General features: G+C 32.6%; 2 protein-coding genes across 3 annotated transcripts; both read left to right on the forward strand.

Moving 5' to 3' along the window:
- The first annotated feature begins 201 nt into the window (after positions 1-201).
- On the forward strand, positions 202-5,597 carry LOC149478473 (UDP-glucosyltransferase 2-like). Of its 2 annotated transcripts, XM_089709332.1 has the most exons (4): positions 208-1,073; positions 1,152-1,374; positions 1,705-1,924; positions 5,306-5,597. In XM_089709332.1, exons 1-4 carry the CDS (start codon positions 249-251, stop codon positions 5,592-5,594), a joined length of 1,557 nt encoding a protein of 518 aa, XP_089565458.1. In that variant the 5' UTR covers positions 208-248; the 3' UTR covers positions 5,595-5,597. The 2 variants fall into 2 exon arrangements, with proteins under 2 accessions (XP_089565459.1, XP_089565458.1); XM_089709333.1 differs by lacking the exon at positions 5,306-5,597 and having other exon boundaries at positions 202-1,073; positions 1,705-1,928.
- A 3,029-nt stretch (positions 5,598-8,626) lies between these two features.
- On the forward strand, positions 8,627-16,510 carry LOC149478474 (UDP-glucosyltransferase 2-like). The gene is made up of 4 exons (XM_089709209.1): positions 8,627-9,509; positions 10,638-10,860; positions 11,424-11,643; positions 16,230-16,510. The coding sequence occupies exons 1-4, from the start codon at positions 8,691-8,693 to the stop codon at positions 16,501-16,503; spliced, it is 1,536 nt and encodes a 511-aa protein (XP_089565335.1). The 5' UTR covers positions 8,627-8,690; the 3' UTR covers positions 16,504-16,510.
- Positions 16,511-21,774: the final 5,264 nt, after the last annotated feature.

The raw sequence follows: 21,774 nt of genomic DNA on the forward strand, positions 1-21,774 counted from the left end.
AAATTCAAGTCGTCAAATATAAAATAAATCGTCAACTGTATAGTATGAACGTCACCACAAGGTCACCACGACCAGAAAAATTATCAATCTTATCAATAACTATCATACCATCCAGATTTACAAAAATAGTGTGATTTTTTAATTTATGATATACGTCTCTAATCCATTATTTATCTATATTTGTGTTGATAATGTTTTAAATGAAGATATAATTATAATGTTAATCAGTTTTTTGTAATGTGTCCAAAATGTTACAAGTGTTGTTATTATTATGTGCTGCCAATGTGTTCAATACTGCAGAGTCTGCAAGAATTTTAGCTTTCTTTCCCGCTCCATCAATAAGCCATCAAGTGGTATTTCGACCATTGACACAAGAACTGGTAAAACGGGGCCATGAAGTAGTTGTTATAACTCCCGATCCTGCTTTTCCAAAAGGTAAAGCACCAGCTAACCTTACAGAAATAGACGTGCATGATATTTCTTATGCATTCGCTGATAAATTCCTAACTAAAGACAGAGGAAAGAAAGAAGATTTCTACTCACAATTTGCCGCTCTGATGGAAGTTTTTCCCGCTATTTTCGAAGCTCAACTACAAGTACCCGAAGTAAACAGAATTATCACGGAAGAAAGACACGCGTTTGATTTATTAATTATAGAATCGTGTGCGCGAGCCGCCTTGGGACTGAGCCACATCATTAAAGCTCCTATGATACAAATAAGTTCACTTGGAGTTACAGGACTTCAATATGCCCTAGCTGGTACTCCAATCCAGCCATTTTTGTATCCAACGTCTATGCAGCAACGAATTTATAACCTATCGCTGTTTGAAAAAATAAGACAAACGTATGATTTGATTTACTTGATGTACAGCATATATAGAACGCAGCACCTAGATTACGCTGTTACCAAAAAGTATTTTGGAGACGATATGCCTATATTTGAAATATTATTTAGTAATACAAAAATACTATTCATAAACGAACACCCATTCTGGGCTGATAACCGACCTGTAGCTCCAAATGTTGTATACATTGGTGGTATACATCAAACAAAGGATAAACCATTACCAAATGTATGGTAAATATTAACTTAAGTTTTTATTTGTCTATCAAGTGACAAACTGTCAATTAATACAACTAAATTATTGCAGGATCTCAAAGCGTATCTGGATTCTTCTAAAAATGGTGTTATCTATGTAAGCTTTGGTACTAATGTCAAACCGCATATGCTCGCGATGGACAAAATTAAAATAATGGTGGATGTATTATCAGAAATGCCATATGACGTGCTCTGGAAGTGGGATGCTAACGAATTGCCAGGAATCTCAAAGAATATCAAAATATCAAAGTGGTTGCCGCAGTCTGATCTATTAAGTACGTGTAAGGAAAATATAATAAATAAAAAGTTTCCAATCTGGTACAACCAAAATTTAAATAATCTTCATTATTACCAAAAGAATAAATCTCGGTGTTTATCTACTACTTTTTTAAGTGAAATTTCTTTAGGCGCATTGAGAGTAAAATTTCATAATCACGTTATGGCAATCCCGGCAATACCGTCACGTCATGGAGTAAGGTGACGATTTTGGTATCTTTGAATCTTGCCAAAGTTTTACTTCTGACAAGTGTGCGCTTTATTACACTCGCTATTTTTTATATCTGTTGAGCTTAAGTGGGTATAAATGTAGTATTACTCTTTTACAGAACATCCTAAAATTAAATTATTCATAACACAAGGTGGATTACAATCGACAGACGAAGCGATTAGTGCTGGAGTTCCTCTCATTGGTATTCCTCTACTAGCAGACCAATGGTATAATGTTGAGAAATACGTGTTTCATAAAATAGGTCTACATCAAGATTATTCTAGTATTACAGCTGATGGATTTAAAAATGCGCTTGATACTATTTTGCATAATTCTAGGTAAGTATTATCCTAACTTAATATTATAAATACAAAAGTAAATCTATATACTTATGTTTCTGTCTCTTGAGATGAAATTTGGTACAGAGATATTTTGAGACCCGAGTATGGAAATAGGATAGTTTTCTGTCTGAAGGTCTCTTCTTCACGCCTCAACCATTCAACCGATTTAGATGAAATTGACTACAGAGATACTTTGATATCCGAGAAAGTACAAAAGAAAGGTTTTTATCCTGGAAATCCCACAGAAACTAAGCGGGTTTTCCTTCACAACGCGGGCGAAGCCGCGGGCAGAAAGCTAGTAGGAGATAAAGTAACTTGCTTACAAAAATATTAACTTCCCTAAATACGCCATACCTGTTTTCTCTATCTTCTCTTTATCGATTAAATATCTGTCTTAAATAAGATAAATATTTCTTAGCACTGATATTGCAAAGGCGCGGAAATGAATGATATTAAGTTTTATATTAAATTTTATATTAAAAGTTAATATAAAACTTAATAGTCCCTGATGTTATATTAAGAGCTACCTATCTGTTTAATAAAATTGTTTTCGTGGTGTTAAGTGCACTTGACTTGACTACCTACACGATTTGTTTACCTACTAATTAAAATGAGTTGATGAGAATCACGCATAATAAGAATACATCAATATAACCCAGAGTGGTCGGAAAATAAAACAGGATAATGACTGCCACACACACTACGGTTCAATGGTGGGTTCAGACGCTTGCGTTCAAAGTGACATTCAACGAGCACAAGCACGGGCACAAGCTGTGGGCACAAGCATGTAAACATGTTGTTTGTGCATACGCCTGTGTTTATTTGTTAGTACCGCAAGCGCACGGGCTGCTTGCCACGCGTCTGAACGTACCATGACAGATCGACTGTACGGGTATACCTGCACATTAGGGTGGAGTGATAATGTATGAAAGAAATTTTTTTTTGTTTTTTTCAAACGGCATAGCAACAGAAAGGTGCCTTTTAATGAGTGAATTCAGCATACAAAATATTGTTTACCTGTCTTGATGTTTTGAGGTGCCCCAACCCAATTGAAAATTAGAAAAATATGATTTTTTCGCAAACTTTGATTTATTTTTTAATCACAGTATTTTTATGGCCGTCAAGTCTATTATATAACAAACTTCTTTGTGATACACTAAATAATAGCCTGATTAGTTGTTTTAACGTATTTCATTAATGAAAATGATATTATAGAGGTATGAAAATATCAGAAATAAGTAATTATTTAGTACTAGCTGCGCTCGCGGTTGCCTCGCGCTTTCACCCGCGTGGCTCCGCTCCTGTTAATCTAAGCGTAATGATATGTAACCTATAGCCTTCCTCGATAAATGGGCTATCGAACACCGAAAGAACTTTTCAAATCGGATCAGTAGTTCTTGAGATTAACGCGTTCAAACAAACAATATCTTCAGCTTTATAATATTAGTATAGATTATAATATTAGTATAGATAACGCTGTTTTTTTTTCAAAATTAGGCATTAGCAGTCGTGATACTGATGCTCTTGCCATTATAAAATCATTTTGTTTACTTTTTCAGCAAACTGCACTTGAAGCTTATGTCACCAATTTGATAAAATGCTTTACGGCCTGGGCAAGGCATAGAAAATCTTTGATATTCTGAAACGTAGTCAAACCGCTTTTCACGATGTCTTTTAAGGTTTCTTCAGATAAATTAGAAGTCAGAGGCTCAGTTTTCTTTTATTCTTGCCACATAGTTAAGTCGGTATAATCTTTTGAGCAAGTACAAGAGAGTTAAAAAAAATGGCATTTGCAACTTCAAATATCAAATAACCTTTGGTACTGAGTGACAAAATACTTTAGTTATCTTTTCTTGTTCTTTTTTGTTAGTTTGTCGGTCTTGATAAGGTTTTAATAAGCGTCTATGTTCATCGAATATAGTGTGTCGAATAAGTTGTAGTACTCTATTAAATCTAATAGTGGGAAGCGATGCTTTTCGCCACACATCAAACATTTCCGTAGCTAATCTTTCGGATAAATCATGAATTTTGTTATTTTATCAGGTTTAAATTCATATCTAATAAATAAGTAATAGTTTTTTAGCATCAGTACAAGTTGGTAATTGAGACACTGGGTAGGTACTTCTCTGGCAAACAAAATACAGGACAACATGTCGTTTGTCGTATTTTGACTTGCAACACTTTACTGTAACAAAGCGAAATTATAGATAGAACTCACATCAAAAATATTAAATTATGATCTTAATTGTATTTACGTGTAAAATGTAATTAAGAAATATTACTAACATTAGTGTTATTTCCTTAACGGCACTGTTCACAATCAACGTTTCCTACAATAAGAGTCGGCGCAAACGGGCCACCGACCAGAGCCACTGGTAGCCAGCGATAGCCACTTTTTTATATATTGAAATATTATGTATTCTGTGTCTTCCTGTTGGCAACCAACGAGATAACACAGAATCTGATTTAGCGTTAATTTGTCAAAATTAAACTTTACTGATTTTCGACTAAATTTTTTTGAATTTCTGAAAGTTCATGATGTTGGGGGCACCTCTAAATGTATCATCTGCAAAGTATAATTTTGCAGGTGTATTTATGAGCAATAATGACATCTTTTTACAGGTATGCCGAAACGAAAATGAAAAAAAATATTTTTCACTCCACCCTACTGCACATGTAGACCGTAGGGCAAGACCTGTGCAGTTTTCTGAGCCTGCCTATCCTGCGCAGGTATACAAGCGAACCTGTACGTGTACCTGTAGATCATAGCGTGTACCTTTGTACCTGTAAAAATGCATGACGGATGCACGCATGCATATATTATGCATGCGTGCATCTCATCATCATCATCATCATTCTATTAGAAGTGGTTAAGAGAGAGAGAGAGAAGAGTCTAATAAAAGAACATTTGTTATCTACAATTATATTATTAAAAAGAGGAAAAATTTGATTGTTTGTTTGAATTTAATTGGCTCCGAAACTAATGGAAAGATTTAAAAAAATATTGGACTACTAATTTCGGCCCGCGGCTGCGCCCAAGTTTTACAAAGAAAAACAAGCATAGTTCCTGTTTCTGTAAGATAAATCCGGAATAAAAAGTATCCTTTGTCTTATTTTGGATTTTCAGCTACCTACATACCAAATTTTATTGTAATCGATTCAGTAGCATTTGCGTGAAAGAGTAACAAAACATCCAACCATCCATCTCCGAAATTCCTCCATCCTCACAAACTTTCCCATTTATAATATTAGTAGGATTAGAATCCTACATTATCCCTGACGAACATAGCCTATAATTTATGATCTTTTTATCCCGAAAGCGGAGCTGGAGCCAGGACGAGCGGGTAGTAATATAGAAATTTTTAATTATATTTTCAGTTACAAGGCCAACATAGAGCGTCTGCGAGGCTTAATGCGTGAACATCCAGTTAAACCCCTAGATACGGCAGTTTTTTGGACGGAACACGTAATCAAACACGGTGGGGACCACTTACAACCACCAAACGCAGGGATATCAGGAATAATAGCATACTGCGAGTTCCCACTCTTGTTTACCATTCTTTCGATTCTGATATCAGCAACGGCCTTGGTAGCAATCACATTATCTTACATATGGAAATTAATGATAAGCAAAGTACTACTGAAAATTAAATTAAAAGTATTGTGATAATCTGTGTTTTATTTACCTTATCTTACTCGGGCGAATTCAATGAATTGGTTAATACTTTGATTGCGCAAGTTATTAACGACCTATTACTGAATACAATATGTTATATTATAACTGAGTAAAAAGTAAAGTCTGGAAATATCTTTGTTACATTGTTACAGTCCTGGTTCATGCAAAGAACTGTAAATGGAAGACACAGGCTCCTGAAAAACAGTTCTTACTATCTTAGGAGCCTGGGTCGCTCTTATTTGTAAAATGTTTTAAGTGGAATAAATGATTTATTTATTTATTTATTTATAAAGAGGCCAGTCAGGCTTTTCACGGCACTGAAATAAATTCACATAATAATTGAGACAACGCGAGCAAAGCCTCAGCTAACAGCTAGCTTTCTATAATTCTTAATACACTTAGAATAGCAGTCGTAGACTATAAATTGCAGGATTTACATCCAGATAATATACGCGTAAACGTAATTGCTAATATTTTTTTATCAGGATTTGAAAATATATATTTTACATTATAATTACTAGTGGTCAGCTCCGGCTTCACCCGTGGTACATGTTTACGTTTTCTCTCCATAAGAACCATCTTCAAACTTCAAGGAATATTATTAAAAAAGAATTAACGAAATCGGTTCAGCCGCTCTCAAGTTATGCGCTTACCAATACATTTTGCGATTTATTTTCTACTAGCTTACCGCCTGCGGCTTCGCCCGCTTTTTCTAAAACCTAATAAAATATATACTAAAACCTTCCTCTTGAATCGCTCTATCTATTAAAAAAACCGCATCAAAATCCGTTGCGTAGTTTTAAAGATTTAAGCATACAAAGAGACATAGGGACAGAGAAAGCGACTTTGTTTTATACTATGTAGTGATTATAGAAGATTATATTATTGAAAAGCGTACAATAAAAACGATAGATACAATTAGTTGTACAGCCAAATGAAATTAATTACACAGTTCAAGCAAAGGGCAGTATTAAATACAGCCGTTTATGGTTAATTCGGCAACAGCTAAACGTTGTTGACACAAGCAATGGATTAACCACATTAACGTTAGTCAAGTCACGCGATTTTCTAAGCAAACTAGTTCCGTTCACGCACATTAGTAATATTTTATTAGAATGTGTTTTGTGATCAGAATAATAATATTAGGTATGTTATGTTGTGGTGTTTTAATCATATTATTAGCATTGTATATCAATAGCTCGCCTTCCCCGATAAATGGGCTATCCAACAACCACAGACATAGATAGACTACGCAAGTACCGCGATCTGTATGAAAACCAAGCGTGTCATATTTTTTGTACTGACCTTGACGCGTTATGACGTCACGAGCGCTTTTTAGTGATGGTAATTTCATTTTACGCTAAATCGATTAGGACGCCACTCGCGCGGCGATTCTAGTATCGTCCTATCCCATCGAAGTAAATCGAAAGAAATCAGATCAAACTAGATCTATGTCTAAGAGGTAATTAAAAAAATGAATCGTAATCGATTACTAAATCGATTCAAGACAGAAAAATGATAATTACCATAGACAGAGGAATGATAAAATAAATTTATAAACCTTTTAATATTCTAACAAGTAAACTAATGTGTTTTAGCTTTTTCTTACATATGCCCATTGAGTTACCGTGTACTACGTACTAGAGAGGCCATCGAAAGAAAGTAATGAAACTGTCAATCAATCAATCTTTATGTCCCGTTGCATCAATCCATTTTTCTTTTATGTTCGGGTTACTTGGAAAACTGAAAAAACAAACATAGTCTAAGCAATAAGGAGTTTTGACAAAAAAAATCTATGCCTTTTTTTCTGAAAAATTGCTCCTTCAAATTATCATTTTTCTGTTCGATTATAAAATCGATTAGAATCGAGAACTGTTGCATCAAATGAACATCACTAACCACAAAATTGGACAGAAAAATGAGAACAGAAAAATGAGAAGACGCTATACATTGCTTGTTATCATACGACTCGATCTTTACCGTGCCAAGTAAAAGCCGCAATGTATTCCGAATCATTTCGTATGATTTGGTATCCGTGTTTGTCACGATCGTTTTCCACAGATATTCTTTATTTGATTTTAAAATAAATAGTGCATATTCTGATTAGAAAATTACTTACCGGTGGAAGGAAACATCTCTGCTAACTCGGCCACTCACAGCTGTGGAGTTTCTACAGTTTATAACGGCGTAATTCGGCATTTTACTTTATTCAGCTTCACGTCTTTCCTTGGCGAACTGCAAGCGCGGACTGAGTGTAGGCCAGCGTCAAGTAAGTTTCATAATCTTAGTTTGGACACGGGAAGTACATACACTCGCTTAGTCTATCTTGATACATGTCCGTGCCAACAACGAAATTTTTCAAATCGGATCACTAGTTCTTGAGATTAGCGCGTTCAAACAAACAAGCAAACACTTCAACTTTATAATATTAGTATAGATTTGATACTACCACAATATACTACTGTATATATATCAATATAGGAAGATATTAAATAAAATACGTATTAATATATAGGTAACAGTGTTTCGGATAAACCGGATAAACCGCGGTCTGCAAACAAAATATATAGGTAGATTTAGTCTTGTTGCAATTTTTCTAATTTTGGATATTTAAATACTTTTCTTAAAATAAATACTATTTTAATAAAAGGAGATCCGCAGTAATTCATATGCTTAACATTTCTTACATTTGTTTACAATTATAATTAGGTATATAAGTATTAATATTCACGACACAAAAAAATGCAAGAAAAAACTATAGAAACTGGTTGATAGCAGTTGACGTAATTTATTGCAATTATCATATCAATATTATGAAGGTTGAATTTAATTTAAACTTAGATAAAGTATAAACTTATTTAACACATTATTGTTTCTAATAATAATTAAAGTTTTTATGAACAATTAAGACACTTTTATGGAAAGTTACATGACGACTCTTGATAGCAATCACTGCCATAATAAGCGGATTGTAATTTGTAAAAAATATATTTAAATACAGTCGCTAGCAAAGATGACAGGCAGTTAAATGTATGTATTACATAAGGATAGAGCTTAGTGTGTAGACGCGTTTAGTGAGCTCTCAAAATGAGATTGTTTTTCTTTTTAATAATATTGCTATTTGGTTTCGAAGTGGACAGTGCAAGAATATTAGTGATGGTTCCAACTCCTTCTATAAGCCATCAAGTGGTGTTCCGACCGTTAATAAAAGAACTACACAAAAGGGGTCACGAGTGTGTTGTTATAACTACAGATCCTGTCTATCCCAAGGGAGAAACACCAAAGAACCTCACCGAAGTAGATATCCACGATATGTCATATAACAGCATAGTTGACATTTTGCAGAGTATAGATGGTGATAAGGATAACTATCTAACCCTATTTAGTAGGATTTTCCACCGTATGTCAATTGTTTTTGAGAAGCAAGTGCAACTGCCAGAGGTGAAAGAAGTATTAGATTCTGGAAACTATGATTTGGTGATCGGTGAGGCGTACATTCGACCCCTGCTCGGACTATCCCATTATTTAAAAGCACCTGCTATTTTGTTGAGCACGTTTGGTGGTCTGCCAACGCAATATAATCTGCTTGGAGCTCCGACACATCCACTGCTATTCCCGTACTCTGTACAGGCAAGATTATACAATTTATCGTTTTTCGAGAAGATTCTCCAGATCCTTAATTATTTGCGATACGAATGGCATTCGTATAATTTGGAACAGTTAGACTATGAGATAATGAAGCGAAATTTTGGAAATGATGTGCCGAGTTTTAGAGAATTGTATAGGAATAATGTGCATTTGCTGTTTTTGAATGAACATCCTCTTTGGGCGGAAAATAGACCAGTTCCACCAAATATAAAGTATATAGGTGGGATGCATACACCTAAGGAAAAACCATTACCAAAGGTACTATTTTTTCTTTGTTTTGGTAGAAAATATTATTTTGTATATAGTATTTCTACAGATGATGTTAAGTGTTCGTTTTATGGTGCGACAGTCACGATGTTTTTAACAGAGCGATTATCTTAAAAGTTTGTGTCTAATGAATTTGCAATGCGAATTTTGTACAAAAATGTTAATATAAACATTCCCTTGTATTTATAATGAGGCGTTCGATGGCTCAAAGCTGAGTCTAGACAGATTTATTCACAACTAGCGGTCCGCCCCGGCTTCGCCCGTGGTACATATTTACGTTTTCTCTACATAAGAACCATCCTCGTACTTCAAGGAATATAATAAAAAAAGAATTATCGAAATCGGTTCAGCCGTTCTCGAGTTATGCGCTTACCAACACATTTTGCGATTCATTTTTATATATAAGATATATTCACAATATATTTACAAGGTTATATCCGGGACTTTTGTTATCGGCTTGTTTGGTTTTACGTTTGACGTCTCTATACAAAAAATCGATACAACATAACTCTATTTATAGACATAGTTTTTGCACCGTGACGAGATACAAACAAGGAAGAACATTAAAATATAATTTATGATAATATAAAACGATTACTTAATGATATTGTAATTTAAATTCCTAACTTCGTGACTAGATTTGTAATACTATTTTTAATACATATTATATTTTTAAAATGACTACTAGATGAAGTATAGAAACTTCTGGGAAAACAATATTATTCAGTTATGAAAATGAATGTTCTACGAAGATGTTAATTTTTCATATTATTAACATTTTTTAAATATCTAGGTAGGTAAGTACTTACTATTATTTTGTAATTTAAAATATTAATGTAATTTTCATATCGTAAGGTGATTATTTTACTTGTCTTGATAAATTAAGTAGTTACTCTACATATTCAGAAATCATAGTATGTGCATTACGCTTATATTGCAGTGATAAAAAGTGCTTAATAATAATATATTATGAAGGGTCGGTGATAATACAACAATTATATGAGTTTATGTGTGTTTTTTAAGTTAATGTTTATTTTTATTTCTAGTGTTTTTGAACCGAACAAGCGCTCGTATTAAAATACACAAACAAAAAAATAATAATTTCTTTATTTTTTTCAGGAACTAAAAGATTATCTAGATGCTGCAAAAAGGGGCGTTATTTACTTCAGCCTCGGGTCCAATGTAAAACCTTCTCTTATGCCCGCAAACAAAATGAATATGATGCTAAATGTATTATCTAAAATGCCATACGACGTTCTATTTAAATGGGACAGTAAGGAATTTCCCACGGGATACGATAATATTAAATTTTTCACTTGGTTACCGCAATCGGATCTTTTGAGTAAGTAATCTATACTAATACTATAAAGCTGAAGAGTTTGATTGAACGCGCTAATCTCAGGAACTACTGGTCCGATTTGAAAAATTCTTTCAGTCTTATATAGCTCATTTATCGAGAAAGGCTATAGGCTTATATCTTCAGGCTAAGACCAACAGGAGCGGAGTAATGCGGGTAAAAAGCGGGCGGAAAGTTATTTTTATAACTGATATCCTATCCTATCCTATCCTATCCTACTTCCTATCCTACTAACATTATTATTTATTAATGCGAAAGTTTGTGAGGATGGATGAGTATGTGAATGTTTGTTACTCTTTCACGCAAATACTACTGAAACGATTATAATGAAATTTAGCACACATATAGAGGGTAAATTAGATTAATACATAGGATAGGTTTTATCCCGGAAATCCCACGGGAACGGGAACTATGCGGGTTTTTCTTTAAAAACGCCGGCGAAGTCGCGGGCGGAAAGCTAGTAGGTAATATAAGTAATATTCAACGTATTCATAGAGCATCAAGAACTTCTTAATAAGGAATAAATATAAACCAGACTATTATTGCAGAGCATCCAAACATAAAGGTCTTCATCACACAAGCTGGTCTACAGTCAACAGACGAAGCCATAGATGCAGCAGTACCGCTGATCGCATTCCCAGTTTTTGGTGACCAATTTTATAATGCTGAGAAATACGTGAAACTGAACGTTGGTCAGCAATTGGATATCAGCACAGTGACTGAAAAACAGTTCCAAAACGCGTTGAATGCTGTGACTGGTGATGATAAGTAAGTTTAATATATTTTTTTTGGTATTTTCTAGTGTTTGATTTTACGAGAGTATTATACATTTAGAAATTAAAGATATTTTAACGGATTTTAAACGCGATTTATTCATTATATGTATAATTTGAGTGACCACGCTCGCTGTAAAGTGTTCGAAACGTCGGGAAAATAATATATTGAATATTTTTATTTATTTATCTTTTTAATAATTAGTACGTAATTAAAAGGTTTTTGATTGCTTATAGTGTTATGAATAAATCAAAAAATATTGCAAATTTTAAGTTAATCGTATCGAATTCAAATTGACTTAAATAAATAATATTATAATAAAATATATTATTTAAGATAAAAGTTCATAGAATGCTTAAGCCATAAGTCAATCAAAAATGGAGTTAGGCCAATGAATAAAAATTTTATCAATTTGTATTATAATTACTTTGAAGAGTCTCTACATTTTGAATCGACTGTTTCAATATTTACCTTATAAAAATACTTTTATTAGCACTTTGTGTTTGTGTTTGATTTTTTTTTCAAACTAATATAATATTACCTTTTTCGAACACTCAAACTTTATTAATAACTAGCTGTGCCCGCGACTTCGTCCGCGTGGAATAGTGACTGCATAGTAGGTAGTTACTACTTAACTTTTATTGAATAAACACGTACTACCATAAATAATTAAACGAACTGTTAGTAAAATTTATTACTAAACTGAGCTAAAAAATAAAAATAAATTCCTTCATTGTATGGATGTTTTTGACAATATATATAACCGTTTCTACGAAAAATCTATTTTTTCATTCGTTGATCTCAAAAATAAAAATTCCAATCACCAGAACGACAGGAAATTTTAATAATTTATTTTTAATTGTGTTTTGCACAATTTTGTTAAATTACGACTGGATGAAAATTTTGTTCGTGGTCGTCGTCGTCGTTGGTAAGGTGAACAAATCCTTATCAAAACATCATACGCGTAAGACAATAATTAGTATCGATAGCAGATTCTATTCCTTTGCGTTTTGACGTTTGTCTCAGCGCTCAGATCTTTCCTGTCTCACGCCGTAGTAACTAAACCGTTTAGACCGTGCAATAAAAATTAAATAAAAAAAAAACTCAACGCAACGAAGAAAAGTGCATAGAAAAAGGAAAAAATGTTGTGTGGTTTTATGAAACCACGGTAAAAGTGAAACTTAGGCACAAAATTATCGTATTTGTACGATAATGACTCCGAACACTGCTTTATACCTACTCGGCAGCCGACCGTCACGCGACATGCGCTACACAGACCAAAAAGTTTGAGACGATGTAATAAAAGTTTCACTAATTTTACAAACTTCCCGAAGATCTTTAAAAATAAATACCATTTTAAATATTTATAAAAATAAAAAAACAAAGTCGTCGGAGCTGCCATACCATCATTATCATATCATATACAATTATATTTTTTTTATAATGGTACTTAATTTTAAAGATCGTCGGGAAGTTTGTAAAATTATTATTTATTCCTTTTCCTTCGTTGCGTTGGGTTTTTCTTTTTAATTTTTAAATTTTTAACTTCGGTTTCTTATTTTCATGTGATATTTTCAAGTGAGCGAGACCTACCTCTACCTCCATATTACATTCCTACATCATATTGATATCTATAAGTTTGTTGCTCCTTGACATCTTTTAAGTTGGGCCGTAACCGTGCACAAATTGTAATGGATCACAGTGGCAAAAGAAGTGGTATCTTTAGGAAAAAAAATTGCCAAGAGCCAGGCCTATGTGGCTTTGAGTAGAGTTCAAAATTTCCAGGGTGTGGCTATCCTCTCGCTCCCATATCCCCCTCTTCTTTCACAGACTTTCAACCCTTCTCTTTCCACACCTAGTAAATGGCAGAACCGATTTTGATGTAAACCATATTATCTAATTATACCTATATGTACACGTCATATCCTGTCGTTTGATGCTCCATTTGGTTTATTTATCTAACCACTGTCACCCCTAAATGTAATAAACGGATGAACCGATTTCGATAAAACACGTTGCTCTTTTATATTTTGATATGCCGCTTGAGTATATTATTTGACCACATTCGATTATTGTTCATTCCCACTTTCACCGCTGTAATCTAATAAATGGATAAACCGAATTGGATAAAAATATAACTAATATTTTTTCCCACATTCCCACTTTTACCTCTATATACCTAGGTATAATAAATGGATGAACCGATTTTGATACACTTTATCTAAGAACCAGCGTCGGAAAATATGCTGCCTAACACGCATCTAATTCGTATTACCTGTTAGCGAGCTACGGTGGCAGAAACAGACAAACATAGCGGTCAAACACTTATCACCCATCTTTTTGATGGTTAAAAATGGTTAAAAGGGGTTAAAAAATATAATACGACATAATTTAAAGGACATTTTATGTATAAAATTTACCTAGAAGTAAGCATAATTCTAATTTGACCCCTTCCCCCCCTACTACCTCAGCTTACCCCCCCACCCTTGGGGACTTTCGATATGATCACCTGGACATTTATAAGGAATAATTACTGTAGCGTATAACAGATAACTTACGTTTTATCGTACACTGTATAGTGTACAATAGAATGCCTTTGCAAATGTTCGACGTGAATACTTAAATGGTCATAACTTTTTTATTTACAAACCCATTAACATGAAATAAACACTTAATGTTAAATGAAGATTACCACAATATATTAGTGAAAACCGCATCTAAATCGGATAAGCCGTTTCTGAGATTAGCGTGCACAAACATACAGACAAACAGACAAAAAAAAAATTATAACTACAGTTTTGGGTTTGAGATCGATTTAATAATAACCCCTGCTATTTTTTTTATAATATATTTTCATTGTACAGACATCACTTTTCTAGAATTTTATTATAATATGTATTGAATATTGATTGACCACGCGCAAGGTTACTAATTTCCACTACATCCTCACGCAAATCGTCAATTTTTATGAACATTGAATCTGTAAATAAAAAAAAATCAAAAGATAAATGTACCTAATTTTAATAAAAAGCTACTAACAAATAAAGTTTTATCAAGAACTAAAGTGACCTTCTTTGGGCGTATAATATAGTCTTGTAAAAGTTATACATGATAAAAATAAAATTTCATCATTTTCTTATTTTGTCATAACTTTAACTAATTAAAAACATGAGTCTAACTATATAATTATAATAAACAATAAATATAAAAGCTACAACTTACCTTTTGTGGGAACGCAAGAAGGCGAAAATTAAAAAAAAGCCGAAGATTTTTAAAAATGTAACCAATGAACACAATCACTGTTATCTACTATTACCCAAAGAGAATACAAATACTACGTCTATTACCTATATAACTGTAACTAACATCAAATAATAAACATCTACCCTCACTTATAAAAATTTAGTATATTCACATGAAATATAAGCGCACCTGACTCTGGGAAGATATGAATTATTTATTTAACTTTAAAAAAAAAACAAACTCACCAACATCATAATATTTAAATTATGAATTTCCAAGGAGCGTTAATATTATGTAAATTGATTTAATTTTAATGAAATCTCATAGATGGCGCTGTTTTAAATTTGTCTTTATACTACTAAGATTCATTGTACTGTTTCTCTGCCAAAATTACTTAAATGATGTAGTTTTTATAGTGTAAAGGTAGACAATAACAACTCTCAAAAACAACATTTAAACATGAGTCTTTATATTGTACGCTGTCGTAGTACACGGAATACGTAAGAAAAATAAAGGTTCACAGCTCCTCCCCCGAAGGTGATAGCATGATAATATGTATATAACAGCCTGACCCGACCTGTTAGTAATATTCATGCAAAATTTTAAGTAAATCCGTGCAGTACTTTCTGAGATTAGCCTGGACAAACATACAGACAAACAGACAAACAGACAAACCGACAAACAGACAAACAGACAAAAATTCTAAAAACTATGTTTTTGGCTTCTATATCGATTATAGATCATGGATTATGTATTCTTTTAAAAAAATATTCAATGTACAGTTTTGACTTTCCTACGATTTTATTATATGTATAGATAAGACCTAGTGAGATAACTTATCAGTGTTGATATGCGCTATATTGACTTGTTCAAAAAACAATCAAATAATGAAACAAAATCATAACCTTTATAATATTACTACGTTTACTCTACGGACAAACTCATAGCTCATACATTACTAGCTTTTCGCCCGCAGCTTTGCCCGCGTAATAGCGCGAGATTTTTGGGATATAACTATGTGTTAATCCAAGTTTCCTTTTATGTGTGTTCCAAATTTCATGAAAATCGGTTCAGCAGTTTTTGCGTGAAGTGGTAACAAACGTACAAACTTTTGCATTTATAATATTAGGCTTTATTTATTATTAAGGCCGGCAAAGCACCTGTAACACTCCTAGTGTTACAAGTGTTTATGGGCGGTGGTGACCACTTAACATCAGGTGGCCCATCTGCTCCTTTGCTTGCTCTGACATAAAAAAAAAAAAAAAATTAAGCAGTAGGATTATGATATTACTATGAAGAACCTTAAATTATCCATTTCCTAACAGTAATTCTTTCAGATATAAAAACAACATGTTAAAGCTACGCGGCCAAATGCGAGAGATGCCCATAAACACCCTGGAATTAGCAGTATGGTGGACGGAACACGTTTTGAAATTCGGCGGGATACATCTCCAATCAGCATCTGCTGGCCTCACTTGGTTTGAATATTACGAACTATACATTGTATTTACATTCTTATTTATAATAGCATTAATGGTTATAATTCCTTATCTTGTATTGAAGTATTTGTGGAGATCAGTATTATCAAAGAGTAAATTAAAGAAGAGCTGAAGATTTATTGTTTATTTATTAATAACGATTGTAAAATTACATTTACTGTGAAAGTTGAAATGCGTATTGTGTTTATTTGCCTATAATGGCTTTGCTAGCGAATAAATAATTACTTTAAATTAAAGGGATATTCACAATAGAGTAGAATTTTTTGAACAAACTATTTGAGACCATTATTTTAAATATACAGAGAAAATATACTTAACAAATATTGTAATTTAGTGTGTACTTATGTAGTATCCATACTAATATTATAAATGCGAAAGTAACTCTGTCTGTCTGTCTGTTACTCAATCACGCCTTAACTACTGAACCAATTTGCATGAAATTTGGTATAGAGATATTTTGATACCCGAGAAAGGACATAGGATAGGTTTTATCCCGGAAATCCTACGGGAACGGGTTTTTCTTTGAAAACGCGGGCGAACCCGCGGGCGGAAAGCTAGTTACCTATATGTTACAGAAATATGTCTCAAAATAACAAAAATTGTCATAATATTGTTGTGTATTCTATGTTAGATAATAAGCACAGTTTATAAAAAAAGAACGAGAATACAAATAATATTATATCAGACATACAAATAATACATGTTTTTTTTAGTTTATCGGTAAAGAACTTTATGATGTTCAAAATATTGTCAAATTGTATAAATGTTTTATTATATTACTAGATTTCCGCCCGCGGCTTCGCCCGCGGCTTCGCCCGCGTTTTCAAAGAAAAACTCGCATAGTTCCCGTTCCCGTGGGATTTCCGGGATAAAACCTATCCTATGTGTTAATCCAAGTTACCCTCTATATGTGTGCTAAATTTCATTGTAATCGGTTCAGTAGTTTTTACGTGAAAGAGTAACAAACATCCATACTTCCATACAAACTTTCGCCTTTTTATTAGTATTAAGATAAGATTGTTGGAATAAAACATTATCACAAATGTTAGTTTTATTTATTTTATTTTTAAAAACACGTAAGTATGATAATATTATAAGTAATAAATATTCAAGTCCGCCCCTGCTTCACCCGTGGCACATGTTTACATTTTCTCTGCATAAGAACCATCCTCGTACTTCAAGGATTATTATTAAAAAATAATTAATGAAATCGGTTCAGCTGTTCTCGAGATTTGCGCTTAGCAATTATAAATCTCATACTGTATAATTGTTTAACATGCATATTATATTATTATACACTATCATTCCCTAGGTCAATATAAATAAGTAGGTCATTGTAGAAACTAGATTTACACTTAAATACTTACTCATAAAATGCTGTAAATGGTCATTCATAATTGCACGCCTCATAAGCGAAGCGTTGAGGTGGGTACTACTGTCACTTCGCGCAAAACATCTGATTTTTCAAACTTAAAATGTCTTTATGTATCATACATTGCACTTGTAAGATAATACATACACACACATATTAAGAAAAAACACTATTTTTAACGTTCATGATATTTTTGATGTCATTTTTGTTATTTAAACTAGTTAAAAAACAGTTTAAAAAAGTTCTGTCTTGGACGTCCGTGTGTCTGTATGTGCGGATCCTTTTTCTTGTTAACACGATAGCGACCGAAATACTTTACTAATCGAGTCTTTTTTTTTCTCTTACGCTTGAGTATGCTCAGGAATAGAACCCTTTCATTTTTCAGAGTCTGATTCGATGTGGTTTAATTGTTATTAAATAAACAAAAATAATTATTAAAAAAAAATTATGAGGCGTGCACTTTTGGATTTTCCAAATTATATTATGATGCTTTCAATTATAATATTGGCCATGGAAATACTCTGACCTAATTTTAAGACATTTATCTGAATAATCCGGTATAGATAAGAATAAATATTATTTAATACTAGACGATTCGCTTGCTATCAAAAGGAATATTTTTCATTGACCCTCCACTTTTTTTATTTGTTTGAATTTGAACTAGAAGTCACTGAGATTAGCATTTATCCAAAGAAACAACCACTTTATAATATAAATAAGTAGTACAGATTATTATCTACAAAAGAAAGACACAGTGATAATCATTTTAAATTTATTAATTATGAACTCTCTCTCTCTATTATCAGCTACTAAAATATAAATTAAAATTGTGAATGAATGTTCAATTTAGAACGCCTGTTGCTTTTCACGAGCAACAGCTGTGAATAAAAACTAAAAAAACAGCGCATTTAGAATTCCTGCCGTAAAATATTAGCAATATTACAGCCTTTGATCCACTTGTTTACGTAAATGTTCCTATTAATATATCGGTTTGATGTTGTGATTATTTAGTAAATCCATCTTTATTTTAAACGTCACTTTTAAGGGGGCGCATAAAGCAAAATAACCAATCTTCTAGGTATTAGATGATACGTGTAATATGCAAGACCATATCTAAAAAATAAAATATATATCAAACTAGATGATATGTTCAACGATTCTGTTTAATCAAAAACATAAAATATTAAAATTTACTCGATAAAAAAAAATCACCAAGTTAGCTCTAATTTTCACACTTTTACGTTTTCTACTTGACATGGTAATACTTATTATGATTTTTTTTTCATAAACAATTATATTAAAACATTTGCAAGATATTTGTCAGAGCATTTTGTGTAATTACTTTTAGTTTTGGTTTTATCTGCGATAAACCACTTTTATCGTGACAAAATCAAACGTTTATCTCGAGAAAAAAAGAGCGCCAAAAGTGGTTTATCGCAGATAAAACCAAAACTAAAAGTAATTACACAAAATGCTCTGACAAATATCTTGCAAATGTTTTAATATAATTGTTTATGAAAAAAAAAATCATGATAAGTATTACCATGTCAAGTAGAAAACGTAAAAGTGTGAAAATTAGAGCTAACTTGGTGATTTTTTTTTATCGAGTAAATTTTAATATTTTATGTTTTTGATTCAACAGAATCGTTGAACATATCATCTAGTTTGATATATATTTTATTTTTTAGATATGGTCTTGCATATTACACGTATCATCTAATAGAAGATTGGTTATTTTGCTTTATGCGCCCCCTTAACTTGAAAATATTCAGAACTAGCGGTCCACCCCGGCTTCGCCTGTGGTACATATTTACGTTTTCTCTACATAAAAACCATCCTGGTACTTCAAGGAATATAATAAAAAAAGAATTATCGAAATCGGTTCAGCCGTTCTCGAGCTATGCGCTTACCAACACATTTTGCGATTCATTTTTATATATAAGAAGATAAGATAATAATTAAAGGCATGTACTTACCAGTTTCAATAAACAAAGAAATCAATTAAATTAACGCCAGCAAGTTCTCAATTCTAGCAGTATAAAAAAGAAAAAAACAAATATTATATTATACACAATATAATATGATGATATTATAATATGTAATCAAGGAAATAAAACTTCTTATAAATAAAAGCTTAGTCTCTTCTACAACCAAAATCATATATTATTTTCTACAACTAAACCTAATTATATCTATTAGAAGTACATTTTATTATAACCTTTATTTTATACTGATATTATTAATCTGAAATTCATCACATCATTCATCACGCCAATACCAACAGAAGCGGAGCTACGCTAGCGGAGCCGCGGGGCGCAGCTATGTAATATGTTGACAAAAAGTACAGTTTATTACTTGGAAAACGTTGCTTTTCTGCAAGGTGTGTTTCTATTTAAATGGTATTAATTAGCTGAGTGAAGCAATTACCCATATTTCATGTACTGCATGTTTCTTTGAAATGGTATCGATGAGAGAAACCCTTTTCAAAGTTAACATTTCATGTAAAATCTTAGAACTTAAAGCAACCCTCATGTTTAGTTATATATCTATCTATAGCTGGCTTTCCGCCCGCGGCTTCACCTGCACAGTCAAATATGTATTTATAATTCAGATGTTCCACCGCGCTAAGAAGTAGCCAATATGTCATTCTCTAGCTCTCACTATCTCGGTAGGTACATAATACAACCATAAATATCAAGAAATCGCTGCTTTGCGACGTAGAGACGACAAAAAAAGGATCAAACACACTTTTGCAATTACTAAGGACAAGTAAGGAAAAATTGTGGTAAAAAATGCATAAAAAAATCTATACTAACACCTATTATATTAATAATCTCATAAACTTCTGATCCGATTTGAAAAAAAATCTGTGTTCTAACACATAATATTCTAACACAAATTGGACTATAGATAGTCCAATTATAGGATATGGCTATAGGCTATATTTATCATCACGCTAAGACCAACAGGAGCGGAGCACTGCAGGTGAAGCCGCGGGGCACAGCTAGTATTTAATAATATTCAAGATTACCCCCTAAGAAAGTAATAATAACCATTGCGCATGTTAATAATTTTATCGTGTCATGATTACTGCACAATCCGTAGAAATTTTATTTAGGTATATTATCATGCCTTATTTATTGATTAAATTTAATTAAAGATAAACAATTTTCCCCTTTGTTAAAATGTAACAAATTTCGTTTTATTTTCATTAGAGTTTAAGTACCTATCATCATTAGTTTTAAAGATACCCATCTACACCCAATTATTTATTATTTCATAAATAACTAGCGGTCCGCCCCGGCTTCGCCCGTGGTACATAATATTTACGTTTTCTCTACATAAGAACCATCCTCGTACTTCAAGGAATATAATAAAAAAAGAATTATCGAAATCGGTTCAGCCGTTCTCGAGTTATGCGCTTACCAACACATTTTGCGATTCATTTTTATATATAAGAAGAAGATATGCATTATCTTGGCAGCAAGAAATCTCAAAAAACAACATACAAAAAATGTGACAGAATTATATTGAATGTCAGCACAAGTTTTCGCTATAAATTATTGTGCGTAAGATATGAGAAATGAATACATATTTATGATGAGAGATAAATATATTTTATTTTATTAATGGTATATTACGTGGTATTTGTACCAAAACTTTATTGCCAGCTGAATAGAGAAGAGAAGTTTGATCGCATGCTCACGAACTAATAATTCTAAGACGAAATAGCTTTACATTTTTAATTCTCGACTCGGCCTTCATGCTTTAAAATTTTAACGTAGTTACCTACTAGCTGCCCAGGTAGACGTTATTCTGTCCTATTGGACCTTTTTGTGGTTTCTCTCCATAAGAACCTTCCTTGTGTCTTAGCAAAAACGTTGAAAAATAGCTGGTAAAAATAATAAATTGGTTGAGCCGTTCTCGAGTTTTATGCTTTATTATTTGGCTTTTCATTTTTCTTATAAAGAAGATTTGTTGTTCAAGATTAGTCGATAATCAGTTACAGCG

This window comes from Colias philodice, chromosome 22, assembly GCF_061535455.1.
Source record: "Colias philodice isolate Cphi_HAF_F1 chromosome 22, ilColPhil1 Martin Lab GWU primary, whole genome shotgun sequence".
NCBI lineage: Eukaryota > Metazoa > Arthropoda > Insecta > Lepidoptera > Pieridae > Colias > Colias philodice.

Bases quoted from the DNA above. Each gene is read 5' to 3' on its own strand.
- LOC149478473 (XM_089709332.1), top strand. From the start codon at position 249: ATGTTACAAGTGTTGTTATTATTATGTGCTGCCAATGTGTTCAATACT. The intron at 1,375-1,704 runs GTACGTGTAAGG...ACTCTTTTACAG, and splicing joins GCCGCAGTCTGATCTATTAA to AACATCCTAAAATTAAATTA. The intron at 1,925-5,305 runs GTAAGTATTATC...TTATATTTTCAG, and splicing joins ACTATTTTGCATAATTCTAG to TTACAAGGCCAACATAGAGC.
- LOC149478474 (XM_089709209.1), top strand. From the start codon at position 8,691: ATGAGATTGTTTTTCTTTTTAATAATATTGCTATTTGGTTTCGAAGTG. The intron at 9,510-10,637 runs GTACTATTTTTT...TATTTTTTTCAG, and splicing joins AGGAAAAACCATTACCAAAG to GAACTAAAAGATTATCTAGA. The intron at 11,644-16,229 runs GTAAGTTTAATA...TAATTCTTTCAG, and splicing joins GCTGTGACTGGTGATGATAA to ATATAAAAACAACATGTTAA.